At 45.1% G+C, this 18,165-nt stretch overlaps 1 protein-coding gene and 1 long non-coding RNA gene across 4 annotated transcripts in view; one reads left to right on the top strand and one right to left on the bottom strand.

The window, feature by feature from the left end:
* The window catches only part of LOC100671416 (protoheme IX farnesyltransferase, mitochondrial), a 210,254-nt gene extending 206,365 nt beyond the window's left edge, over positions 1-3,889 (bottom strand). For 2 of the 3 annotated variants that reach the window (XM_064271808.1, XM_064271810.1), the window contains exon 1: positions 3,760-3,862. In XM_064271808.1, the coding sequence (XP_064127878.1) occupies positions 3,760-3,820 (61 nt within the window). In that variant the 5' untranslated portion in view covers positions 3,821-3,862. Of the gene's footprint in view, positions 1-3,759 lie in introns of all 3 variants that reach the window. The other variant, XM_064271809.1, reaches the window with a different exon arrangement.
* LOC135228128 (uncharacterized) lies at positions 3,888-17,588 on the top strand. Its single transcript, XR_010318459.1, has 2 exons — positions 3,888-3,977; positions 7,696-17,588. It is a non-coding gene; the product is annotated as an uncharacterized LOC135228128 (long non-coding RNA).
* The last annotated feature ends 577 nt before the right edge of the window (positions 17,589-18,165 follow it).

Raw genomic sequence — 18,165 nt, 5'->3', positions numbered from 1 at the left:
ACACAATGATTAAGAACATCAATGAATCTCCGAAACATCTCATAACATGGATGAATCTGGAAGGCATTATGCTGAGTGAATCAGTCAGTCGCAAAAGGACAAATATTCTATGAGACCACTATTATAAGAACTCAAGAAAAGGTTTAAACACATGAGAAAACATTCTTTGATGGTTACGAGAGTAGGGAGGGAGAGGGGTATTCACTAACTAGATAGTAGACAAGAATTATTTTAGGTGAAGGGAAGAACAACACACAATACAGGGGAAATCAGCACAACTGGACTAAACCAAAAGCTAAGAAGTTTCCTGAATACAACCAAACACTTCCAGGGACAGAGTAGCTGGGGCAGGGGTCTGGGGGCCATGGTTTCAGGGCACATCTAGGTCAATTGGCATAACAAAGTTTATTAAGAAAATGTTCTGTATCCCACTTTGATGAGCAGCATCTGGTCTTAAAAGCTAGCAAGCGGCCATCTAAGTTGCATCAACTGGTCCCAACCCACCTGGAGCAATGGAGAATGAAGATCAAAGACACAAGGAAAATATGAGACCGAGAGACAGAAAGGGCCACATAAACCAGAGACTCCATCAGACCCAGACCAGAAGAGCTGGATGGTACCCGGCTACTACCAATGACTGCCTGACAGGGAACACAACAGAAAGTCCCCGACAGAGCAGGAGAAAAGTTGGGCCCAGAACTCAAATTCTAGTAAAAAAAACCAGACTTGATGGTCTGACTGAGACTGGAGGGATCCCAGAAGACATGGACCCCGGGCTCTCTGTGAGCCCAAAACTAAAACCATTCCTGAAGCCAACTCTTCAGACAAAGATTAGACTGAAATATAAGACATAAAACGATACTTGCAAAGAGTGTGCATCTTAGCTCAAGTAGATAATGTAAGACTAAATGGGCAGCTCCAGTCTAGAGGCAAGATAAGAAGGCAGAAAATGACAGGAGCTGGTTGAACAGACACAGGAAATCCAAGGTGGAAAGAGGGAATGTGCTGTCACATCACAGGGAGAGCAACTAGGGTCACATGACAATGTGTGTATAAATTTTGTATGATAAACTAACTTGAAGTGCAAACTTTCACTTAACGCACAATTAAAAAAAGTTGCCACCGTGTCAACTCTGATTCATGGTGACCCCATGTGGGTCATATGTGCTCCATAGGGTTCTCAACAGCTTATTTTTCAGAAGTAGATTGCCAGGCCTTTCTCTGTCCGGGTGTTTTTAAACCACCAACCTTTTGCTTAGCAACCGAGCATGTTAAGTGTTTGCACCACCCAGGGACTATAACTCCGTTAACACATGACCGTATCCACCATCGGGGGTCAGGACTGCAAGACTTTTAAAATTACATGAGCTGAAGGTTCTGATTTTTTGTTTAATGCCTATTAAATACTTTAAACTTTTAGAAGCAAAATCAGACACGACTACTAGATACCCAATATAATCTCAGTTTACTTCCCTCCTACCATGTTGCTTCCCCATCAAGTCTATTTAGTGGATCTTCCCAGTAAATCAAACAGACCATTTACTATCAGTTTTTTTTTTTTTTGCTATTATGACGTTCACAGTTTTAGGAAGAAGAGTGTCTATTAATTCCTTCTATAGCACCATCACAAAGTTTGACCTAGCAACTAATCATTTTGGCCATCTGCAGCCCACCTACTTGAACTAGGAAATTTAGGGCAGTCATATAAATCCAAAAATCAAACCCACTGCTATCGAGTTGACTCTGACTCATAGCAATCCTACAGGACAAAACAGAACTGCATGATAGGGTTTCCAAGGAGCAGCTGGCAGATTTGAACTGCTGACCAATCCTACAGGCAACTGGAAGGCAGTAGAGCTGTTCTGAGAGGAGCAAACTAGAGAGACCTCCACACACAAGTGATAATTCAAGAAGTAAGAAAGGATGAGTTCTCCAAGAATGAGTGTCCAGGATCAGGATCAAAGAACACTCACAGTCAGGAATGGGAGAAGTAACAAAGAGGTGATTCAAAAAAAAATCATCTAAAAACCAAACCCACTGCTGTTGAGTCCATCCCCACTCACAGCGACACTACACGACAGTATAGAACCGTCCTCCAGGGCTTCCAAGGAGCAGCTGGTGGATTCAAACTGCCGATGGTTTGGTTAGCAGCTGTATCTCTTAACCACTGTGCCACCTGGGCTCCAAAAAAAAAGAATCATAGACCTTTTTAAAAAAGCTTTACACTATGGAAAATTTCAAACATATACAGAAGTAGAAGAGTAAAGAGTGAACCCCTGTTATTTATCCTAGTTTCAACAATTACCAATCCATGGCCAATCTTGTTGCAACTAAACTCCTGCTCACTCCTTACCCTCCTCCACACTTTTTGAACCAGAAGAGGCCTTTGAGATCATCTTGCTCAACTGCCTTATTTTACATGGGTAAACTCAGTTCCAGAAAAGTCAAAAGATTTGCCCTGAGATCACAAGGAGCAGAAAAGACCCAACAGCAATATTATGGGAAAGAAGGGAGGACTTTCACAGAATCATGGTGATGAGCCCTGCCAGATGTTGCTGAGAGCTTCTGATAGGTGAGGCACGGAAAAAGTTCCTGGAATTTGAGCGAGAGAGTCCCTGGCTTCTCCAATCTGGACCACTGGCAACACATTCCTCACATTGCCATTAGTTATCATTGTAAAACACTGGAGCAAACAATTCCCAACTCCCTCTTTAATATCTTCCCATTTCATCAGGGCAAATTTGAATCATTAACAAATAGTTATTGAGAGTCAAGAATGTACTAGGTACTGCTCCAGGCACTGGGGATACAGAGGTGAACAAGAGAAACACTGTTCCGCCTTCACAAAGTTTATATTCCAGTTGGGTGCAGATAATAAACAAGTATGTAAATAAACGATTACACTATGTTAATCATGATACGGGGCTCTAGTGGCGCAGTGGTTAAGAGCTCTACAGCGAACCAAGAGGTCGGCAGTTCAAATCCACCAGGCACTCCTTGGAAACTCTTTGGAACAGTTCTATTCTGTCTTATAGGGTCTCTATGAGTGGGAATCAACTCCATGGCAACGGGTTTTAATCTTGATGAAAGAAATAGAGTGACATGGGAAGAGACGCACTGGACTTTAGACAGGGTGGTCAGGGTAGGCGGCTCTGAAAAGGTGACACCTGAGCTAAGATCTGACAGATGAGACGGTAGCCTTGCAAAGAGCCAGGAGTCAAAGAACATTTCGGCTTCAATATACATTTGTCACAGGTCCCTTCAAGTGGGAGGGTTCTATCAGGGGCCACACCACAAACCCAAAAGTCTGAGGGGCACTAGGGCCCGCTACCTGCAGTCATCATTATTATCACCACGACCCTTTTTGTCAAGGCTTAAAAGGCTTCTGAGTGGCAACAAACCACTTTCCTTTTCATTAAGAGTCAGGAGCTAGGAGCTGAGGCTCTGACAAGCCAAGATGTTCGCGAAGCCCTAGGTTTTACTCCTGTCCCCTCTTCTCCGCCTTCACTACCTGAAAAGCGGAAGACGCCCCAGGCACGGCCGCTTCCCGAGGGTCGGGAGGAGGAGCAGATGGTGTGGACCGTGGGGGTCACAGTGCGAAACGCTGCCCTAGCTCCGTGGTCTCTTCACCCCAGGCTACTCGAATGGGTACTTCCTTCCAGCCCGTGCCCAGCCGACCTCCCCAAGGGCTCCCAAGGTTGCAGCCAGCCGGAACCACGGCCTCAAACGCGGCAAAGAGAATTATGCCGAAGTTCGTACCCGGGACGGCTTCAATACCTGTCAGGAGGCGTGAGGAAAGAGCGTGCGAGGATGTGGCCATAATGCACACATCTGACCGCTCCCGGAAACCCCGTGTCCTCTCTCCTCACCGGCTTCTGGGCGCCGCCATCTTCCCTCCCCACGCCACGGGGAGGAGGGACGTTTCCGTTTCGTCACTTCCGGCAGGCAGGACCGGGGGAAGAAAGCTGTGACTGGAGGTGAGTGGGACTGGAACGGTGGAGGGTGTTGGAGTCCGGGTTGGTCACCTGAGGTAATTTGGGAAAAAGAGAGCGGCAAGGTGTGGCTGTGTCTTCCTGAAGGAAAATCGCGTGCGAACGGCAGCCCCGCGCCTCCGGGTCGTGGCGGTTGGCAGCTGCTCGGGGTGATCGCGGGCGTCCGCAGACGACGTCGCCCTCCCGGGAGCGCCTGCGATGGGCGGGGCTTGGCTGTGCGCTTACCGGCGGGCGATTGAAAGCTACCCGGGGCCGGGAGGGCGTTGCGTGTTCAGTGCGAGGATTCTCGCCTTCCTTGCGGGAGAGCCGGGCTCCGTTCTCAGCCGGCACGTCCTGTGCAGCCCTCCAGCCGCCTGTCAGTGAAGGCTCGATTGTTGCTGCGATGCCGAACAGGTTTCACTGGAGCATCCCGCGTAAAGCGACTAAAGAGAAAGGCTGGCGATTTACTTGGGAAAACCAGCCAGTGGAACACCACATGTTTGGGTTCTCCATCAGCTGGGGTCCGCTCCCAAATACCAACAACTGCTGGCGACCAGAGTGCTGACGATGCTTCCACTGGCCGGCCTGATCAGCAGTGCGGCTCTAACTTCACGTATTTGCTGTCGAACGGGGGGGCCGGTGAATGAGAGGCTACTTGCCCCTGAGCTGCACCAGGGGAACTGAACCATCAGAATACGTTGTGAAGAAGGTGGTACCGTGCGCAGGAGTTAAGATTTCTGTCTCGGAAGTGAGATCTGTATGCCGGTTCTGGCTCCACTTCCTGGCTGTTTGATCTTGCCTGAGTGAAGAACATAAATTCTCTGAGCTGCAGTTTTCTAGCTGTACCGGTTAACACCCCCCCTGCGGCCGTGGTATGGATTCCAACTCATAGGGACCTGTAGGACAAAGTAGAACTACCCCATAGGGTTTCTGAGGAGCAGCTGGTGGACTTGAACTGCCAGCCTTTTGGTTAGCAGTGGAAGGCACTACCAGAGCTCCTCTAGCTGTACAATGGGGATAAGAATAGTGTATATTTTATAAGACGCTTGAGATAAATAATGTCTCTAAAATGGGTAGTCAGGGGCCTACCACCTATGTTGTTAGGTGCTGGTTGAATCGGTTCCAACTCAGCAACCCTGTGTACAACAGAAGAAACACTGCCTGGTCCTGCACCATCCTCAGTGGTGGCTGTGTTTGAGCCCGTTGTTGCAGCCACTGTGTCAGTCTATCTCATGGAGGGTCTTCCTCTTTTTCACTGGTCCTCTACCTTAAGAAGCACATATAAAACCAAAAAACCAACCCCGTTGGCGTCAATTCCGACTCATAGTGACCCTATAGGACAGAGTAGAACTGCCTGGTAGATTTGAACTGCTGACCTTTTGGTTAGCAGATGTAGCTCTTAACCACTACTCCACCAGGGTTCCCAAGCACACGTACAACATATAGGCACACGTACAACATAAAAAAAAAAAAATAGGCACCAATAAATTATTATTTTTGTAACGTGATCTCAGCAGCCCTCCCTTAATCTGTTTTTCCCGTTGGAGTTCCACAGTAAAAGTACACTGAAGACTCAGCTTAAAAAAAAAAGGAAAAGAAGGTAACTGGGTTCCATAAAACTAATTTCTGTCTGTTTTCAAGGATGAGGTAATAACCATTTTTATTCACTTCAGTTAACATTCCTAGGCACAGTGGATACTGAGAAGAATGAGAACTCCTGATTCTTTAGGAGTGTACAGGATTGGTATTTGGGAGGGGATGAGTAATTATCTGAGGCATGTGATAGGGGTAATGTAGAAAGTGCTGCGGAAACCCAGATTAGGTAACATTTCTGTGTAGTTGGGTCAGGGAAGACTTCAGAGATTTAAAATTGGTACTCAGTTGAAGGACTGATAGATTTTTCCAGCATACAGGGAAGGGAAGGGATACTCCTTGAAAAGAAAACAGCATTAAATAATGTGTTAAAATTTTCAGACTCCTTATAATTCTCCAAATTTTTTAATAAAATCTGATGTTATCTTTAACATCAAGAGTAAAGGGTATTCTCTTATGACACCTCTTTATTAAGGCTGAAGGAGTCCCTGGAAGGTACAAGCAGTTAACTTGCTCTGGTGCTAACTGAAAGATTGGAGGTTTGAGCCCACCCTGAGACTCTTTGAAAGAAAGACCTGGCAATCTACTTCCAAAAAATCAGCCATTGAAAGCCCCATGGAGCATAGTTCTACCCTGACCCAGGTGGGGTTGCCATGAGTCAAAACTGACTCGATGGCAGCTGGTTTGTTTTTTTATTAAGGCTCAAAGAGTTTAAGTGATCTTCCCAAAGTCACCTCACTGGTGAATGCTAGAACCAAGACCAGAATCTCTGATACCTGTGATAGTGTTACTTGCACCATGCCGTATAGCCATGTTCACCTAAGCAGTTTGAAGAGCCATGGCTTCTGTGATTTATAAAGGATGGTATTTCAACCTTGGTTACCTTTCACAATCACCTGTAGAGCTTATAAATAGATCTTATAAGTAGCTTATAAATAGTGTATATTTTGTAAGACCTATTTTTTTTTATTGAATCAGAATGGAGAGGGTTTAATGGAGAGGGTTTAATGGAGAGGAACATTTTTAAAGCACTACGGGTGAATTTGATATACAGAACTGAGAATTACTGGATTTCAGCTTTTACTTCACAACACAATAATGTCCACAGTGTTAATTAACGTGAATGATGTTGTCTTAGTTATCTAGTGCTGCAGTAACAGAAGTAGCACAAGTGAATGGCTTTAACAGAGATTTCTTCTCTCACAGTCTAGGAGGCTAGAAGTCCAAATTCAGGGTACCAGCTCCAGGAGAAGGCTTTCTCTTTCTGTCAGATCCAAGGGAAAGTCCTTATCTTTCGCAGTCAAGGAGCTTCTCAGTGCAGGGACCCCGGGTCCAAAGGATGCACTGTTCTCCTCACTCTCGTTTCTTGGTGGTATGAGGTCTCTGTCTCTCTGCTCAATTCTCTCTCTTATATCTCAAAAGAGATTGATTTAAGATACAGCCTAATCTTGTAGATTGAGTTCTGCCTTGTTAACATCATAGAGGTAGGATTTACAACACAGGAAAATCACATCAGGTGGCAAAATGGCAGACAATCACAATACTGGGAATCATGGCCTAGCCAAGTTAATACACATTTTTGGGGGACACAGTTCAATCCATAACATTCCACCTTTTGGCCCCCCAAAATTCATGTCCTTGCCACATGTAAAAGACATCCCATCATATCATCCCAAAAGCCTTAGATCAACTCCAAGTTCAAAATCCAAAAATTCCTCCTCTGTGAAATCTAGAATACAAGCTATCTGCTTCCGAAGTACAATGGTGGAACAGACAGAGCTAGACATTTCCATTACATGCAGAGAAATTGGAGGGAAAGAAGGCATAACAGGCACCAAGCAAGTCAGCAGAACACGTTACATTAGCCCTCAAGACTTGAAAATAACTCCCTGTTCTCTAAGACCATTTAGGCAATGGCCATGCTCTCCAGACTCTGAACGTTGACCTCACTCTCCAGATTCTGGGCTTCAGTTTCACCTTCTAGGCCCACTGGAATGGCAACTCTGCTCCTTTGAATTTGGGCAGGTCCATTCTCCTAGTCCATCTGAGTGGCAACTCCACCCTTTGAGACCACAGAGGTCATGGCCCTACCCTTTGAAAGTGAGGCTACCTGTGTTCTTTGTCTCTTCAGCTTCTGCTTCCTGGATGCTTGGTTTCTTGGCCCCTCAGACCTCACTGTCTGCATCTGCATCTGCCCTGCTGGGGCAAGTGTTCCTAAGCTCTGTGGCTCCACTGGTAAGTGCTTAGAGGCACCCCACTCTGCCAGGAAACTTTGGCCAGAAGCACTCAGCTTTCTTGCTTCGTGGGTCAGCAAGCCTAGCTCTACCGGTAAGTGCTCAGAGGGCCCCCACTCCACCTGGAAGGCTCCTACACAAAGGCTTTCAGCTCTTGCTCTGTGGGTCAGCTATAGCGCTGTCTAGCGCTGGTCTCCTAGTTCTGCTGCTGCTGTTTCTTTGTTACTGCCTTTTTTCTGTTGCTGCTTCTCACCATCTGTGCCATTTTCCCATGTAACATCTCTCCTCACTTCCTTCTCAATCCTCACCAGAATTGTCTTTGATGTCCAAAAGTCCACCAACCATCTCTTCAAGGCAGCCTAGGCTTTTACTGTTTAAAAGGCTTTTACTGTTAGGCACTTTAAAACCCTTCCAGCCTCTATCTGTTCACAGTTTCAAAACTGCTTCCACATTTTAGGTATCTGTTAGAGCAGCAGCACCCCACTCTCTCAGTACCAGATGTCTTAGGCTGGGTTCTTTAGAGAAGCAAAGCTAGCAAAGCGTAAAAATGCATACATAGAGAGAGATTTATATTAAGGAAATGGCTCATGTGATTGTAGAGGCTGGAACACCCCAAGTCTGTGAGTCAGGACAGAAGCTTCTCCTCATTCACATGGCCGCGGGAGCTGGCGAACCCAAGATCGGCAGGTCAGAAGGGCTTTTGCTTGCTCTGAATCCGGCAGCTGGCTCCTGTTCACCTAAACTCTGGTTCTTGGGACTTGAGCTAACAGCTTACCTGCCATCTTGCCTGCCAGTCTCAGGTTCACCAGTCCCTGCAGCTACGTGAATCAGGAGAAGACTCTATCCTGATCCATGGACTTGGAATGTTCTAGCCTCTGTAACCACATGAGCCATTTCCTTGATATAAATCTCTCTTTATATAGGTATTTTTATGCTTTACTGGTTTTGCTTCTCTAGAGAACCCAGCCTAAGACAGTTGTGTTCCATATACTCAGAAAATGTGAATGCTCAAGTTCTCTAGTCTTATAGACAACAAGTTTAGAAGATGTATATCTCCTTGGTCAACACATTTTTCCTTTGTTTTAAATCCTTTCCGAAAACTGAGACAGGGTATGACCAAATACATGAATGAATGCATAGAAAGCAGAGTGCTTAATGGGAGAAATGCAACAGATTCTGGCTTTATTGGTCAAGAAGTGCATTCAGATATCTAATGTTTGTAATACAGTAAGCCTAGCTCTGTAGTCCCAAAGCGTACCTTTCTGAAGAGTAATCCTCGGTTATACTTCTGAAAAGAAGAAGGCTCCATGCCCAGATACATTGGGAGGTCATAACAGATCATATGCCCCTGTTAGAGTATCAAAATGCCCTTATGAATTAAAGGCATTGAGAAATTCTGCATTAAAAACAACAATAAAATAGTTTAATTTTTGTATCAGTTAAAAAAAAATTTTTTTTTCTTTTTTTTTAAGCGGTTAGTGTCAATTATATTCCAAGGAACAGAGCAGAAAACTCATGTGGCTTTAGCAACTATGGTTTGTTTTTCTTATATAACGAGAAGTCCAGATGTACACACTTGCTCAGAATTGTCAGGGCTGATGTCTTATTCCCTTGTCCTTTTTCTCATGGTCACAAAGTGTAGCTCCAGCCATATGTCTGTGTTCAGGGATGAGACAGGGTTAAGGGATGATGCTGGCTGCCTCTCCTCATTTCATCAGGAGGGCCAAGGCCACCCCAGGACCCCCGACCCCCATCCCCAGTCCCCAGCAGGCTTCCACTCAGTTCTCATTGAACAGAGCTTTGTGTTTTGGTCACCCACAGCTGCAAGGGAGGATGAGAAAGAGAACAGGAGTACAGTGATTAGCTTAGCCCAATCATAATCCATCCATGGACCTAGATTTACTAGGCATTACTGCCCAAAATCAAAATAAAATAATGTTAAACCAAGGAAAAGTAGGAATGGATTTTGGACAAGCAGCTAAGAGTCTACCACATATTCATTTAACCCATAGTTTTCCAAACATTTTTTAACACAACTCATTGTGTAAAATACCATGAAAGCTGATGAAATGCTAGCCTTACACACACATACCAAAACACACCCCAAAACAAAACAATCTGTTTTGTTTTGGGGTGTTTATGTGTTTGGGAATTGAAATATTGTCATATTGACAGTATGTACTTATTTTAAGCTGAACCAGACCTGGTTTGAGACTACCACATCTTGCTTCATTAGATAGATTCCTTAGAAACCTGGAAAGATTTCCTTAGAAGATACCACAGAGAAGCTCTGCTCTTTAGTTACTGTAGATTAATAGGACTTTTAGAGATAGGCTTTGAATAGGGCTATAGCTCAACCCTTGCATTTCACAGATTTGGAAACTGAGGATCAGAGAGGTGACTTACTCTAAATGTCTGTCATCTCTAGACATCCAGGAGAGGATTTATTTCTATCTCATACTATCTTTCTTGTCCTTTACTCTGCCTGTAGCATTTTCACTGATGAAATGGTGGTGGTGGTTTTATTAGGTGCTGTTGAGTTGACTCTGATTCATAGTGACCTTATGTGTAGCAGAACAAAATGTTGCTCGGTCCTGTGCCATCAGTATTATCATTGGTATGTTTTGAGTCCAATCAACACTCATGGAAGCCGTAGTCAAGAAATCAAAAGACACATTGCCTTGGGCAAATCTGCTGGAAAAGACCACTTTAAAGTGGTGAAAATCAAAGATGTCACCTTGAAGACTAAGGTGCGCCTGACCCAAGCCATGGTGTTTTCAGTTGCCTCATATGCATGTGAAAGCTGGACGATGAATAAGGAAGACCGAAGAAGAATTGATCCCTTTGAATTGTGGTGTTGGAGAATAATATTGAATATACCACGGACTGCCAGAAGAACAAACAAATCTGTCTCGGAAAAAGTACGACCAGAATGCTTCTTGGATGCGAGGATGGCAAGACTACATCTTACATACTTTGGACATGTTATCAGAAGGGATCAGTCCCTGGAGAAGGACATCATGCTTGGTAAAATAGAGGGTCAGCAGAAAAGAGGAAGACCCTCAACGAGGAAGATTGACACAGTGGCTGCAACAATGGGTTTAAAAGTAACAATGATTGTGAGGATGGTATACGGCTGGACAGTATTCCATCCTGTTGTAGCTAAGAGTCGGAATCGACTAGACGGCACCCAGCCTCAACAACAATAGGACGAGGGTATGGGTACCCCCATTCTCAGAAAGGTGTGCTAATATGGATAGGTTAAGAACAAGGATCTTTCTGGACCTGCTGCTAAGAGTCACGCTTTTGGAGAGATGATCAAAATGGATTAAAATACTGGGTTTCCACTTGGCATCTTCTCCTTAGATTCAGTTTCTTGAGATTCCCGGCCTCTGAGTTTTCCTGTCTCTTGAAATATATTCCCTACCCATACCCATTCCCTTTGATGGTTCTTCCTCAGGCCCTATGATGCACAGGGTCGGTGGTGGCAGGACAAGCATAGGCACGTCTCTTGCTTGAGAGGGTGTTATGGATTGAATTATGTCCCTCAAAAATATGTGTCAACTTGGCAAGGCCATGATTCTCAGTAATTTGGCAGGTATGATGTAGTTTAACAACTATATAATGATGTAATCATCTCCATAATGAGATCTGCTATGAGCAGTCAATCAATTTAAAGGGAGCTTCCTCAGGGATGTGGCTTGAATCCAATACATATGGACTTTCTGGCAAAGCTTGCTGGCTTTTGCTCGCTCTCGATCCTCATCTGACCTCTGGCTCTTGGGACTTGAGCCAGCAGTTTGCCTGCAGATTTTGGGATTTGTCAGCCTCCATAGCCTGTGAGCCAGTGGCCTGTTGTCTGACCTGCCAATCTTGGGTTTGCCAGCTCCTGTAGCTACATGAGACAGGAGAAACCTCCAGCCCGACCCATGGACTTTGGACTTTACAGCCTCTAGAGCCACATAAGCCATTTCCTTGGTATAAATATGTCTCTATATATGTATATGTACATATGTATTTATACACTTCACTGGTTTTGCTTCTCTAGAGAACCCAGCCTAAGACAGAATTTAGCACCAAGAGTGGGGTCCTGCTCTAACAGTTACCTAAAATGTAGAAGCAGTTTTGAAACTGAGTGGGTAGAGGCTGGAAGAGTTTTAAAGTGCCTAATAGTAAAAATGGAGCCCTGTTGGCACAGTGGTTAAGTGTTCAGCAGCTAGCCAAAAGGTTGGCAGTTCAAATCCAGCAGCCTCTCCTTGGAAACCCTATAGGGCAGTTCTCTTCTGTCTTATAGGGTCACTACAAGATGGAATTGACTGGACAGCAGAGGGTTTGGTTTGGTTTCTTTTTAACAGTAAAAGCCTAGATTGCCTTGAAGAGATTGTTGGTGGAATTATGGACCTCAAAGACATTTCTTGTAAGGGCTCAGATGGAAGTGAGGAGAGCTGTAATGTCAGAGACAGCGCAGACGGTGAGAAGCAGTGGCTAGAAACGGCAGCAGCAGAACCAGGAGACTGGTGTGAGACAGCACTGGAGTTGACTGATGGATCAAAAGACCTGACTGCCTTTGGGCAGGAGGCTTCCTGGTGGAGTAGGGTATCTCTGGACACTTACTGGTAGAGATAAACAGCTTGTAACTCTTGCTCAAGCAGGGCAGAGGCCACGTTGGGCCTAAGAGGCCAGAGGGGCCGAGGGGCCAAGAGACCAAGGAACCAGGAAGCAGAAGCTGAAGAGATAAGGAGCACAGGAACCAGAGGTGCTTCTGTCTCAAAGGTTGGGGCCACGGCCTCCTAGGTTTCAAAGAGTCAGATCTTTGCCAACTCGGTTCTGGAGAGTGGGGCTGCCTTTCATGAGTGCCAGCAGGATGGGGCCTGATCGCTCCCCAAGGCTAAGGCAGCAGGGCTGCCGTGCCTAAGGGACAGAAGAACTGGGCCTGCTGGGGCAGAGCAGATAGAGTTGCTACTGAGACAGACTGGGTGAATGGGGCCACTCAAATCAGAGGGAGCAGAGTTGCCATCCCAGTGGGCCTGGAAGGTGGAGCTGAAGCCCAGGGCTGGGGGTCCTCCACCCAGAACCTGGAGAGCATGCCCACACCCAGAATCTGGAAGACAGGGTCATTGCCTAAATGGTCTCAGAGACAGAGGATTATTTTCAAGCCTTGAGAGCTAATGTAATACGTTCTGCCGACTTGCTTGGTGCCCATTATGCCTTCTTTCCCTCCAGCTTCTCCCACTTGTAAGGAAATGTCTACCTTTGCCTGTTCCACCATTGTACTTTGGAAGCAGATAACTTGTATTCTAGATTTCACAGATGAAAAGGAATTTTTAGAATTCAGACTTGGAGTTGAATTAAGACTTTTGCTGTGGTATGATGGGGTGAATGTGTTTTCCATGTGGCAAGGACATGAATTTTTAGGGGCCAAATGGTGGAATGTTATGGATTGAATTGTGTTCACCAAAAATGTCTCAGTTTGGCCAGGCCATGATTCCCAGTACTGTGTGATTGTTTACCATTTTGTCATCTGATGTGACTTTCATGTGTGTTGTAAATCCTACTCTATAATGTTACTGAGGCAGGATTAGAGGCAGGACTCAATTTACAGGATTAGGTTTTGTACCTTGAGTCAATCCGTTCTGAGATATAAGAGAGAGAATTGAGAGGAAAGGGAGCTCATTACCAGCAGGGAAGAGTCAGGAGTAGAGCATGTCCTTTGGACCCAAAGTCCAAGGACTTTTCCCTAGAGCCAACAGAGAGAGAAAGCCTTCCCCTGAAGCTGGCACCTTGAATTTGGACTTCTAACCTCCTAGACTGTCAGGGAATAAATCTCTGTTTCTTAAAGTCACCTACTTGTAGTACTTTTGTTATAGCAGCACCAGACAACAGAATCATCTCCTGCTTTGAAAGAGGCCCGCCAAAAAGGAGGATGCTCAGGCTCCTGGTAAGGTGGGCTCCCGTGAGGTCTACTCCTACCCAGAGTTAGGGCATCCACGTAAGTGTATGGGGACAGAACCTTAATAATAAACAATGCCTTTTGTATACGACCTTATCCTACATTGGAGACTTAGAGAAAATAGATGCTGCTACTCAGCAGCTCAGGTGTGGGGAAGTATAGAATACTTCACGACCCTGCCTTTGACTGTCTCTCTCTTCATGGCCTAACTATTGTTCCTGTTGTTTGGTGTCATCAAGTTTTTCCAACTCATAGCAACCCCATATGACAGAGTAGAACTGCCCCATAGGGTTTTCTTGACTGCAGTCTTTACAGAAGCTGACCTTCAGGTCTTTCTCCCATGGAGCCGCTGGGTAGGTTTGAACCGCCAGCCTTTCAGTTAGCAGCTAAGCATTTAACCCTCTGTGTTACCGAGGTTCCTTGTGACATAACTAACACCTAACACTACTGAATTAGTCAGGGTCCAGCCAGGAGACAGAAATCACATACCAATTATTTGAACAAAGAATTTAATATAAAGAAAAATTAACTAATTTGCAAAAGTTGCATGGTAGACATATTTACAACAATAACAAAAAAAGAGTAACTGCTAAGGCTGTTATGTATAGCCAAACAGCATATGGGATTTGGTTTCTTGGTTTGGAGGTCTAGGATCAGAGTTTCATGGGACATCCCAGTTAATTGGCCTGATACTGTGTTTAGTGGTTCTCTTCTACTTCCTAGTTCATTGTGTAGTGGCTGGGGTCTTAAAAGCTTGCAAGTGGCCATCCAAGGTATAATAATTGGTCTCTTTTTTATTCATCTAGAGCAGCAGAGGAAGAAGGAGAGAGTCAGGAATAAGAAGAGGAAATGGCATGTGTTGCTAATTACCTATATGAACAACTGCCCCCTTTGCTATGAGACCGGAAGAATTGGATGGTTCCCGGTTGCCATTACTGGAAACTTTGATAATTGGTTTTATAGAAGAAGCCTAATCAAAAGGGAGAAAATGCAGAACAGAATTTCAAATTCTCATGTAATCCAGAATTTCTGGAGCCATGGAGGCTGGATAAATCCCCAAAAGTATTGCCCTGAGATAATCTTTAAACCAGAAGTATCCCTTGAAGTCTTCTTAAAACCAAACAATAGTTTAACTTAACTAATAAAGAATGTTTGCCTTGCACATTATGCTCTTTTAAGATCTGTTGTTATGGGATCAAATTGACAACAGCAATTAGTTCAGATAGGAAACTTAGGGGGCAGTGAGTTTATGTTAATTGGGGAGGAACAATTTGGAAAAGGAAGGTGACTGTAATCAACGTCACTGAATTGTACATGTAGAGATTGTTGAATTGGTGTATGTTCTGCTGTGTATATTCTCAACAACAAAAATAGAATAAATTTAAAAAAGATATAAAGTTGTAAACTAGATAATCAAAAGGATAAAAAAGAATACTATAATGTGTCACAGGTCATAACTGCAGGAAGCAGCTACCACCTCTGTGGCTGGGGAAACAAAAGGAAAAAGTTGGAATTATTAAAACTTAGAAACAGCTGAAACTCAGACTGCTAGTGAGGGGCACTGCCCCACTGGTGCTGCTATCTCTGAACAGGGCCTGCAAGCTGGTTCTGTAAGTGCTGGAAAAGCTGTAACCTGGGGGCAGCTGCCGCTCCTGGAGTTCAGAAGCATTGGAGGGAAGAAGCATTGCAGTGATGCTCAGAGGAACTGTAAGCACACAGAAGCAAGAACTTCCCTCTTCCCTGTCTGTAGCATCAGTGTCTCTTGTTGGCAGAGCCTACTAGGAACAGTGAGCCTGCAGGAGTGTGGTGTGTAGAATCCCAGCTCAGGCACCACTCAGCACATTGCAGAAGGGGAGGTTTGGAGCCAGGGCAGACAGCTCATGTGAGTTTGTGTGGCATGATGGGTTGCTTTTACATGGCCTTTCTCGCCATGGTCTTGTGACCCCCACCAAAAGATTGGGTGGGACTGTGCAAATAAGGTGCTTGTGGCCCACCAAGGGGATTGGACAGCTTGCTAATAATACAAATAAGGTACATGGAATTCTTATGGGGGTGGAACCATGCAAATAAAGTATACAGAACCTTAATAAGAGGATAGGTCAGTTTTGCCATCCCACTAGGCTTGAAATGAGCCATCCCAGGGGCAAAGGGTGGGGACCTCACTACCACAAGAAAGAAGAGCTAGGAGTAGAGCTCATCCTTTGGACCTGTGTTCCCTGTGCTGAGAACCTGCTAGACCCAGGAGACAGAGAGAGACCTGTAACCCCGGAGATGGTAAGATAGCCAGAAATAGCCGTGGAGAAATGGTGATAACAGAGGCAGCAGGATCAGGAGACTGGCAGGAGGCAGTGCAATGGGCTTCCTTACCCACAGAGCAAGAGCTGAGCACCTTCGAGCCAAGGCTTACTGGCATAGTGGGGTGCCTCTGGGCACTTATCATTGGAGCTAAAGAGTTCTGTAACACTTGTCTGAGCAGGGCAGAGACTGAGCTGGCCCAAGAGGCCCAAGGGGCTGAGGGCTGAGAGACTGAGGGTCAGAGAGAGGCCTGCCTGCAGGCATGGATAAGAAAACGCTGCTGTGATCAAAGAATCATATCCTGAGTTGTTTTTGGTCCTGAATTGTAACCTGTTGCTTCCCTAATGACCCCCGTAATCGTGAGTATTGTCTGTGAGTTCTGTGTGGCCATTGCTAGGAATTATCTAACCCAGCAGAGAAGTGGTCAGAATTGGCAAAAAGGCTGGAGGGTGGAGGTGAGCCTGACTCCTGCTTCACAGGAATCAGCCTTGGACTGCTGATAATGACACTCCTACTCCCCCTCTACCCATCAGGTTAGAGGAGGAGGCCGGACAACGCCCCGCCCCAGGCTGTTATCACAGTTTGTATTTGGATAGATGTTCCACTGTAAAGGTACAGATTATGGTTTACTTATCCACTTCCTCTGAGCTATATTAGCTTAAATCAGCTCCTAAAATCTCTTAATAGTTCCTCCCTGGCAACTGAAAAAACCAGATAGAACCCTAGACCAGAAGTCAGGAGTACCCCAGTCAGACACTACACCTTCGCTGTAACCTGCCAACTGCCCTTTTCTGTCTGCTCCCCAGGGCTTGATTCTGTATGTGAGTTTTTGGATGCCAAAAGTGAAAAGTGCTGTTCGAGATGCAGAGAAAAGAAACAGTAGTGGGGAAATGGGCTGTAGTAAACTCCACTTACTGTCACGACCTGCTTCCAGAATCCTGGATTTGTTCACCGAAGCAGTATGCCCAGCCTCAGGACATGAATCATGATTACCTTAAACCAGTCAGAGCAATCTCATTCACATTTGCCTGATCCTCAACTTTCCCAGCTTCTGACATGGCGGAAGGCCATGTTATCTGGTTCTGGCTGGAGAGATATTGGGGGAAACTGCTGGCAAGGATTCTGGGAATAATTTTGTTTACTGCTGAAAGAGCCAGTCATGTGAAGGAAGATGCTTTCTCTGCCTTTCCCCTTCTTTTATTTTCAGGGAGCAGTGCTGAGAACATAATTCCTAAACTGAGGCAGCCACTTTGGAACCATGAGGTAACAAGCATGAGAACATGAAAACATGCAGAGATGGCTGAGTGGAAAAAACAGAGCCCGGTTTCTTGATGACATACTTAAGCCACTACACCAAATCTGCAACTTCTACTTGGTTTTCTGCTCGTTTCATCCTGGATGATACATTCAGGTGGGACAGGGGAGCTGAACAACCTGGTACATCGAAGCTTGCTGAGGACAGATGATGTGGAGAAGCAACTGGAATCGTGTCAGATATCTGAAAAGCATATCGTTTTTAACAAAAATAAGACAACTTTGAATATGGTGGCTCTTTCTAATATATAAATCCAGAATAGTTTAAATAACATACACTAAAAAATAAAAGCAATTTTTTGCGATTGGTTTTCCTATCTTGTTTCCTACTATTTTTCGTCTGCCCGACTCCTTTGATGATGTCACAATGTCCTGCTACCCTGTCGCAGGAAAGCACTCCCTTCCTAACATCGAAATGGCGTTCCCTCCCTCTCAGCACCTTAGAGCTTGGTGAAAAATGTGCAGTGTTCCAAGTGTAACCGTTGCTGTGGAGTCGATTCCGACTCACAGCAACCCTATAGGACAGAGTAGAACTGCCCCACAGGGTTTCCAAGGAGTGGCTGGTGGATTCGAACTGCTGACCTTTTGGTTAGCGGCTGAGCTCTTCACCACCAGGGCTCCGTTCCAAGTGTAGCAGGAAGCAAATCCTACAGGGTACTACTTACTCGTTGAGGAAACCACAATCCATAAACAGCATCCTTAAAGACATATTCTTTTAGCTCCTGAGAACCCTTTTTCATAAATAATTGTTTAATTTTTTTTTTCCCATCATTGTTAATGGGGACATTAAACATAATCACAACAATTC

Source organism: Loxodonta africana, chromosome 18 (genome assembly GCF_030014295.1).
Source record: "Loxodonta africana isolate mLoxAfr1 chromosome 18, mLoxAfr1.hap2, whole genome shotgun sequence".
NCBI lineage: Eukaryota > Metazoa > Chordata > Mammalia > Proboscidea > Elephantidae > Loxodonta > Loxodonta africana.
This window is presented reverse-complemented; position numbering and strand designations above follow the sequence as displayed.